Source organism: Sabethes cyaneus, chromosome 2 (genome assembly GCF_943734655.1).
Source record: "Sabethes cyaneus chromosome 2, idSabCyanKW18_F2, whole genome shotgun sequence".
Classification (NCBI taxonomy): Eukaryota; Metazoa; Arthropoda; class Insecta; order Diptera; family Culicidae; genus Sabethes; species Sabethes cyaneus.
Window position 1 is genome coordinate 208,975,208 of NC_071354.1, and position 10,099 is coordinate 208,985,306.

Consider the following 10,099-nt stretch of genomic DNA (forward strand, 5'->3'; position numbering starts at 1 on the left):
TACAGTTTGTTTACCATGCATTGGGTGCATGCAGAAAGGATGTCACTGAACTGTTCGAAACTTGAAATTTTCGGAACGGTTTGCATCCTTAATATACAAAAGTAAACACGTTATTGTTGGAGAATGGAGAACAAGCATCAGCTGAGGAATGGCCTGTATTCATGACTAAAAGGTTGACCAAGAAACAAGCAGTTTCAAACGTAAATAGTTTCAGAGATTTGTTTTCTTAAAATATGTCGGTAGCACAGCATATGCGTTCCAAGTAAAAAAGTGGTAGGGACCTATACTGCCATTTTCACACTATGATTAGATTACGATACTATTTCGTGGTTACCGAGTTATGAACCACAGGTCGGACTCGATTATCCGGGTGAAAAAAAAATTAGATTGGGATTTTCAAAAAACAAGATAATTGACCGAGTGACACGAAAGTTTAAAGCCCAATTCAAATAAAGATCAAGTTATACGTGTGTCGCTCTCCAAGGTGATCCTATGGCACTCCACTATTATCAAACTGGTTCATCTCTACCAGTAACTTCATGGTCGAAAAATTTGGTTCGGTTTGAACTAAAATTTAAGTACTGTACAAAAAGTTTGCATACAATTTCTAATAATATGTAAAAATAAACGCTGGTTTCTTCTCTTTTGTTTAGTTATTGAAGGTATGATGTTATTATTTTTTCTTGTCCCCCTTCTTCAATAATATTTTGAAACCAGGACATAAACATTTTTTCAAATTTGTATAAGCCTCATACGAATACGAAAAAGGACTTGAAAATAACGAAACACAAAAAATAAAATAAATACTTTCTGCATATTGTTTTCTTCTCGCATGTCAAAATGTTGAACTGCTGTGGAAAAAATGTAGCTTCAGTGACATCAGCAGCAGTTTAATAAACATGTCTATGCGTGACATGACATGACATATCAAGCACTGTGCTGTTTCAATTCTCCAAAACCAACTGTATAGTGTATAAGCATTGAACAGAGGTGTTTAGACAAACTTCAAAAGCAGCTATACAGCATGTGCCAAATAAAAGCTGTCGATTAAACGTTTAATAAGCAAAAATTGTTTCTAGGGATCTGTTCGGAGCCCATTTTTCATATTTTCAATTCAAAACAATTCACATGTGTGGCTCTGAAGCTTCAAAAAGCCGTCTATAGACGTTAGAGGGTTAACTATGTGACTTAACGGATAAGCTGACAAAATTAGTTTTGTGAATTATTCGTTGACCCTTCACGCACTTTAATATAGATTCTCGCCCTATGAGAAATCGAGCGTTACGAATTCAAGAAAAGAAATATGAATTATCTACATTTAGGAGCTTACTGTTGTGAGCTCTCATGTATCTCTATTTCTGTAAAGCTTTACTTTCTGCCTACTAGTAGGCTTGACGTGGAATAATTAATAATTTTACGAGAGCGGAACCGTAAATGACGCCACTCCAATTTTATTTTAATTTGTTCATCTTTTTTTTAAATCTTGCTAAGCATAAAACAAGAAATCGGCATACTTTTAACTGTGATTAGATATTTCTTGAAAATAACAATTTATTTAACTTTGTGACTTACTATAAGTTACAACAATGTTTCATTAGATCTAAAGAAATAACCAATGTGTCGACATTATATTTCTCACAGTAGGTATTATATATTTCGTATTACAAAATATTCAGCCATGCGCGGGTAGCCACACGCAAATGCAGTTGTACCTCGACCGACGACGGTAGTCAAAAAAAAATTAATGCATTCACAAAGTGTAAATTATTCATTGCGCTTCCCGGCCGGAATTCGAACCCGTTCACACCTTTAGTCGGGCAACTGCAGTGCTTTCGTCAAGACGGTTTAATTTTTTCAAACAACCGAGAAGGTACCGCAATGAACTTGAAAGATTTTGAATCCTACCACTCGCCGTTGAAGGATTTCTATGAGGGAAAGATCGTTCTGCTAACCGGCGGAACAGGATTTCTCGGGAAGCTTTACATCGAGAAGCTGATTAGGTGTGATTCAGAATCATTTCTTTCTCATGTTTGTGTCATGACCGATGTTTCCTTATTTCAGATGTGGTGTTTCGGAAATTCTATTGCTTTCCCGAGCCAAAAAGGGTAAAACTCCATCGGAACGATTAACGTCGATACTGGAATCCGAGGCCGTCTTCACAAGTTACAAGGAAAATCCGGATTTGTATCACGGTAAAATAAAAATAATTGATGGGGATGTAAGCAAGCACCAGATCGCTATCAGCAACGACGACATGTCGTACATCGTGAACAACACGAATATCATCCTTCACGCAGCGGCCGACGTGCGGTTTGATGAGTCACTGAAGGAAGCTGTCGAAACCAATGTCAGAGGTACCAGTGAGATGTTGAAAATTGCGGAAAATGTAAAAACTTTGGAAGTCTTCATTTACGTTTCCACCGCATTTTCTAACTGCAATCGTGAAACGGTAGAGGAAAAGTTTTATCAACCGGTGTTCGATCCGTACGCGTTGATTAAATTGGTGGAACAGGACCAGGATGAGGAAAATTTTGAGGCCATCAGCAAAAAAATAATTGAACCGTGGCCCAATACGTATACGTTCACAAAATCTCTGGCGGAGGACCTCGTAAGGCGATATTCGGAAAAATTTCCAACGGCTCTGATACGGCCATCGATAGGTGAGAAGTTATGCATTAGTTCCGAATTACTAAAACTCTCTGTGATATTGATTTTAGTGACGACCACCGACAGTGATCCGATTCCCGGTTGGACGGACAATATCTACGGTTACAATGGGGTTGTCGTTGGAGCAGCGACTGGAGCATTGCGGATTTTTCACATCAATAACGACTACCGAGCGGACATCATTCCGGCGGATTTGGTGGTTAATGCTACTTTGGCCGTTGGTTGGTACGCGGTTAGCCACCGATCGGAAACCAATATCATCAACTGCACCGTAGCGGATAACCCCGTCAACTGGGCAATGGTTAGGGAAGAACAGCTCAAATGGAAAAGCAAAATCCCCTTCAAAAATGCGCTCTGGATTGCAACCTACAACACTACCAAGTACTACCACGTGTCGGAGTTTCTGAAAATCTTTTACCACGTAATACCGGCTATATTGTTCGATTTGGCGCTCAGGTTCAAAAACGAGGAACCGAGGGTCCTAAAACTGTACCGGAAAGTGCACAAATTCTCCGAAGTGCTCAGCTTCTTCACCAACAACGAGTGGGATTTTCGCAACGATCACTACCACACGGTGATAGGCCATATGACCGAGGACGACCATCGGTATTTTCCATGCGATGTGAAGAAAATCGATTGGACCGAGTTTTTGGTCAACAATCTGAAAGGGATTCGATTGTATATTATGAAGGAATCGTGGGATACGCTGGAGGATGCTAAGAAGAAGTACCGTAGGCAGAAGATGGCGCATTTAATCTTCCTAGGCGTGTACTATGGGGTACTTTTCTATATTATCTACAAAGTTGCGAAGGCCTATAATTTGTTGGAGACGGTTGGTGAGTGGTTTTCGGTTAATATGACCGGGCAGTGATATAGTTAAGTATTGAAAACCGGCATGTTAACTCACTGGAAGTGGTTACTATTGGGATTTTTAAACTGTAGGGAAAATAAAGAAACCAAGTGATAGCTGTCAGAAAGAATATCTTCAATGAAAGTTTTATTATCGACTTGCTTATTCGCTAAACACAACGCTTACGAGTATATTGGAGAATAATTCACATCTTACGGTCACAATACGTTACATTACCAAAAACTTAGAACTAAAATCAAACTTACAAATCAACTATTTACAAATCAATTACCTGTTTGCTTACTAAAAGTCATGTTTATTGAATGTCGTGGAAATGCGCATCTCGTGAAAACACAACAACTTGAAATGACATAGAATAATAAATAAACTAATACTAAGCGAGAAAATGTTTCTGTTTGCTTACGCTTGTGTTTTTCTTTATATACAAAAATTGCATCCTTCGTATTATTTTCGTCTTACAAACTACAGGTTTAAAGCTCATACTTGCGCGTCCTATTTACCTACTGCAATGCTTATTAAACTTAGCTCAAAATCAGTTTCCTCAAGAAAAATAAATAAATCTATCTCAAAAGATCAAGCTCATCACGTCTTCTAGCCGAATACATCTAGTAATCTTACCTTAGCGGGACTCTCTAACAACGAGGAGTAATCTAAGCGTTTGTGTTTTCTGTTTCCCAATTACGACAAATGCTGTTTGATTATCACAAGATAAGCCTTTTTTCCATAATAGGCCCTCTCGTTCACAGATCTACCGCTTTTATTTATCGTTTAAGTACATTCTATGGATTTCAGGAACTCTAAACCTATTTACTGATCTCTGTTTATGTAGTATGCTTAAAGGGTCGCATTCATACTTGTTCAATCTCATACATGTCGACTAAAGTCCGCACAATCTGCTTCCTTACCGTATGCGCTATTCTCTAAATGTTGGCTGTTCGTATTACTGGTTACAAAGTAAGCAAGTAACTGTAGACGACGTCGTGTTTTAGCGTTGAAATCACCAGCTCAAAATACAGAACCGAGGAAGGACCTCATCTCGTCGTGTTCAGTGCGTGTGCAAAATCGAAACTCAGAGGATATGTGGGCTCATTCAGCTGGCCCCGATTGTGGGCTGATGCTGCGGAATGCTAACAAGTGACATTGAAATTTAAGCTGGCGCTGTAATGTAAGTACTTTCCCGAATGAACGAACAGACGAATGAACTGAAGATGGGTGCAGTTTGGGCTTTCTTCTAAGTTTTAATTTTAGGAAAACTTGAGAAATTTAAAAAATCTCTTTTATGCATGTGGAAAATTTTGCTGATTGGGTGCTGATGGTACAAGCAGCTTTCGTGAAATGGTGGATAATACTTAAAATCGTGGTTCAATCAGTTTAAAAAAAGTTATTCTATCTTGTTAACAGTAGAACCAAAAGTTACTGATTGGAAGATAATTTTTACTGGGAAATGGTGCATTGTAATCATAGTTGTTGGAAACCCCTTATGGGAAATAAACGAAAACCACGTTGCATAGCTTCAGGCGCGTTAAAATCGAATTGCTCAATTCAAAATCAGTTTGTTGTAGAAATACTCATTTGTTTACATGGTGTTAGAGTTTGAAATGAAATTTCTATTTTTGCCCAGCAGATAATGATCAGTTTGTTTAGTTTTTATTGAAGAAAAAGTGCATTCGATATATTTTAAAGCGATCGACACAGTATTCTTGCACGAAAGCTCAAATCGAAACCGCTGGATGTGACAAAGTTTATGTAAACAGTAACCCAGTGCTTGTCATTTGACGACAAAATGGCGTCATCATGAAACGATCTACTAGTGATGCTCTCTACGCGCCACAGCAGCTACTAGTGCCGCCCCACGGCCCGAACCGTCTTCTGACAGCATTAGATCGAAGCTAATGTCGGGGTTTACTAATTGTTTGATCTTCTGAGTCATCCGAACGTGGAATTTGGGATGAAAGCGATATACCGAACCGTCAACACCAACAGTTATACGCTTTTCGTCCATCTTGTTGATGAGGGCAGCAATTCCGGCGGACACAAGATGGGCCGCTCTGCTCGATACGCACTCGCAGATATAGCGCACGTTCGCACAGTCCTCATCGGTGGCATGCTCTAGGCCCAACTCATCTAGCACATCATGGCAATAATTGAAAGTACCTGGCTGGTCCGATTCGATTTCCGACACATACTTGGTGAAGAACCGATAACGTTCGAACAGTTTGTCGGAACCGACCCCACCGAACAGCAATCCGGCTTCCGTGAATTTTACCAGGACCAGGCGAGCTACCTCGCCCATATACATACCGGAGCTCATTTTCTCTAGGATCTCCTTGCCGGGATTTAAGCTGAAGCGATCAACCATTTGATCGTACTCTGTCCGAACGAAATCCAGTGCACCATTATCACCGAACGCACCCCATTCGGTGTTGATAATTACGCACTGTTTGGAAGGATCCTTATAGCCGTCGAACATTTCACAGTTTTCTACCTTTTCGACATAACATGCGTTAGTTCCGGTGCCGATGATCAGTCCAATTCTACAGTTTTTATTCTTCCAGGCACAGGACATCAGCGTGCCGACGGTGTCGTTGAGGATGGCACATATTTCGATTTGATTGCCATCCCGTCGTTTGGCAAGAGCATCTTTCAATAGCTGAACTACGTCCTCGTTTACAACCCCAGAACAATTGAATCCCTTCGTCCATCGTGCCAAAATACCTTTACTCAAACCAAGCTGTGTTAGCGGGAATGAAAATGTGAAACCAAGAGGTAGTCGTTCATCAAACACTGACTGTTCCTTCATAAAATTTACCAGACAATCGGCAATATGGTCAAACAGTTGTTCTCCACTGCCAAGCATAATACTCTTTGGAATGGCATAGATTTTCGACCGCATTTCGAAATGATTTTCATCTTTAAGGTCAATCAGTAACACCCGGAAATTGGTACCGCCAAGATCAAGGGCCAAAAATTTGCCCTTTTCTTGCCCATTTGGCAGATCTTGCACGTAGGTAACAAAACATTTGACATCCGCTGCGGGATGTGTTTCTTTTCGTAGGCCACGGTTGATCTCCACAATCAGCCGTCGCATTAACTCATCTACCTGATCGTTTGTCAGTATCAGCACCTGGCACTGTTCGCGTATTTCTTTGCTGACTCCATCCACGTGTAGATCCGCGAAAGGTTGAACCAAATCCATTGTTCGGATCGTACTGGGGCTTCACACGCACCGCGTAATATGTACTTGGCTACACTGATCCTGTCAACTACAGGCTTGGCTTAGCACTAAATCACTTGTTTTGCGAAATTCGATTCCTGATTATTTCTGACAGACCTCTGACTGCCTTTTAATACTTGCAAGAAATTGTTTATGGAGATCATTTGTATTGAAGATGATCGCTATGGTGATTGATAAAATCTACCTCTTTCTTACTTGTAGGTATACCCGTCATTTGGAGGTAATCTTTTCCTTCTCTGCTTTTCTCACACAAAAACTAAACAACTTTGAAGTCACGAATATGAACAGAACACGCGCTCGCACACGCAGGTACATATGCTCTCTGTGGAAAAATGCAACCGTTATACCACCAGGTTCGCTAGTATCTGCAGAAGGGCAACAGGTACATAATCTGATTTTAAATGTACGTAAACACATTTAACAGTGTAAATGTCAAATTAGCATATTTCGGTAAAAGCGACCCTCCGGCGCCAGTTTTCTGTGACTGAAAACTAAAACACCCTATTGACATCTGTATATCGAGCTGCAGTAAGTGACAGCGACTGAATGTCCCGGGCTCAAAATTTGACAGCGGGCCCAAAACACTGTCGAGGCAGTCGAAACGTAACGACGAAGTGCTATCTCATTTCTGCTCACGTTATCATGTTGGCCCCCCAAAACATGATTGCCTGTCAATAGTGTGATCTAAAACCTCAAAAGCACTGGGCGAAAAATCATTTCATAGAAATTCTATGGAATGGCCATTGTTGTTTTGGGGCCAGCATCGACAGACCCATCAGTTTGGGGGCACTGTCAAATCATATGTGAGAGCGATAAGATAAAATACAATCAACTTTCGCTCGTTAGGCTACCTTCAACTGGGCTATGATTTAATCGGGATCCCGTTGATTGGGGTCCATCTAAAACAAAGTCAAACGTCATTTTTGACAGTGTATTTTTTCAACATCCTCTCCTTTCTGGAGAAAAGTGGGAGCCTCGAACGGAAGCCTATTTTCGACCACCCGATGCTGCTGCGCCATCATAAATTTCAGCAGTACCAGAAAAGGAAGACCGAGAGCAAGGAAGGTCAAAGCAACCTGTCAAACGGTGAAGAAGTATTTGACCAAAATGGACACTTTTATGCGGAAGCGTCAGTCGTGGCCGGCCGTTTCTGAGCAGCTGACAATCATCTTGAAAGAACGATTGTAAGTGCTGGTGAAAAACATCTTTCCAGCGAGACCTATTCAACATTAAACGGCAACGATTAGCAGGGGACCCGAAACTTTATGTCCAGGACCGTGACATGTGGTTGGCCAGACTAGCCCACCCAGGGCGCTAGCTCTTGGGCGCCAAAAAGGGGTTGCATTTCAGTAAAGAATTAGCAATAACATATGCATTAAGCACTGATTGATTTTAGCAATTTTTCATGCCATGTTATCAGCTCATTTGCATGCAACAACTACGCTCGATTCTTTGTTCGTACTGCCAGCTCTACACCGGGGCGAACAAGTTGGACATGGTGAAGCATTTGGTATCCGCTGAATAGAGCAAATCTAGCATTTACAACGTCCTCTCCCGCGAGAATGACGAAAACGTTTTACGGAAGCCTGATTCCGGCCGTCCGACAGAACTACGCGACCATAACGTGCAGCAGAAGCCGAATATGAAGACCGAGAGCTAGGTGGTCTCATCGTTCCGCACCTTGGGTCGGGAGGTCGGAACAACTGGCTAAATGGTGATGAAGTGCGTCACCAATAAAATGAACATTTTATGCGGAGCGTCAGTCGAGGCTGGCTGTGTCGGTGTAGCAGACAATTGGCCAGAGCACCCGGCTGACGGTTCTGATGAAAAACATTTTTTTCGGTAAAGCACGATGTCGTGGTTATGATGGGCAACGAAAACTACTTGACGCTAGACGGCAACGGCTGGCAGAGGACCGAGTACTTTACGTCCCACAACAAGAAGGTAAGCGATGACGACAAGTTGGGGAAGAATAAATGCTTAATGCGAGAATTGAAGATTCAGGCAAACTGAAAATTCTTGATATTAGGCCAAAAATATAGACTTAGCGAAGGTGAGAGTCGAACTCACAGCTCCCAATCTCCAGTTGAGCGTGTTGTTTAACCAATTACACCACTAAGCCGTCTATACTCTGTGGTCTTATATCAAGGTTTTGTTATGATGACGCTTGCCTGATTCTATCATTCATTCGCACATTTATCCAGCGCGAATATATTTTTGTTGACTGTATGTGTTGCGACCGCACAGATTGATAGACATATAGCTATTCGGTTTGCGCTTAGCAACGTTAGTCGATAACCGTTCGAGCCAGCGGTTACATGTAGTGTGAGGATCCACTACGTATTTTTCTTTTTTCTTTTCTTTTCAACGACGTATAGAAGTCGGCTTTTACTTTTCTGTTGGGGAAAAGAAAAGAAAAAAGATGACGACAAGTATATCTTTCACGCCAAGTTCCCGAAGAAGATTCTTCTGCGGCTGAGGTTGACGATCAACGAGAGAAAAATATTCGGTTGGCTGTTCGTTCCGGGTTTACGGTGAATGAGGAGATATTAAAATATAGTACGAAGTACCTACGGGAAGTTGTCGTCCTTTTCAAGATGTTTCGCGCAAAGGATGTGGTCTTTTGGCCGGACCTGACTTCGACCCAACAAGCCAAGACATCACAAGAGGAGATGAACCGGCTGACGATAAACGTTGTATCGACGATCACCAACTCTCCCAACGTCCGCCAATTGCGACCAATAGAAAAATTTACTCAATGATGGTAGGCGAAGGTCAAGCGGAGCCTTTAGTCTAAGAATTTGTGGTCAAAACGGAGTAGCTGATCGCCAAGGCCACGAAAGAGTTGAATAAGATGTTCCGGTGAACCACTGTAAAGCCACCTAGCAGGGTATCGAAGCATTTATATAGAAGAATTAATAAACGAAGATGTGATAACCTGATATTTATAGCATATTAGAGGATTTGCCTTGAATGTGTAATGTATGTTAATGACACATTATTTATGTAGTTGCCGGTAGCGTGTAACTAGCAGAGATGGAAAGTGAGACGGTCTGTTGACAGCTTTGCGCGTAAACAGTAGCAACTTCGTGTTAAATGGTGAATCGCAAGACATCGGAGTAGGATTTAAAGAAAATTTGTTTCCTTGAATTATCTTTTGTGTTTCTTTTCATCGTCATCCAAAAATAGTCCATTTTTCCAATACATATGTTAAGTGCAGCGAAGTATTGGATAAGGGATGAATACGAAAAAATGATTAATCTGGAAGGAAAATTATTTACGAAACGAGAGGGAGGCAAATTGACGCAGGGACCGGCTGAAGAAAA

General features: G+C 41.3%; 2 protein-coding genes across 2 annotated transcripts; one reads left to right on the forward strand and one right to left on the reverse strand.

Moving 5' to 3' along the window:
* Positions 1-1,878: 1,878 nt before the first annotated feature.
* On the forward strand, positions 1,879-3,538 carry LOC128736600 (fatty acyl-CoA reductase wat-like). The gene is made up of 3 exons (XM_053831089.1): positions 1,879-2,000; positions 2,062-2,660; positions 2,718-3,538. The coding sequence occupies exons 1-3, from the start codon at positions 1,879-1,881 to the stop codon at positions 3,536-3,538; spliced, it is 1,542 nt and encodes a 513-aa protein (XP_053687064.1).
* Positions 3,539-5,345: 1,807 nt separating this feature from the next.
* LOC128738505 (hexokinase type 2-like) lies at positions 5,346-6,734 on the reverse strand. Its single transcript, XM_053833694.1, has one exon. It carries the CDS (start codon positions 6,732-6,734, stop codon positions 5,346-5,348), a length of 1,389 nt encoding a protein of 462 aa, XP_053689669.1.
* Between the last annotated feature and the right edge of the window lie 3,365 nt (positions 6,735-10,099).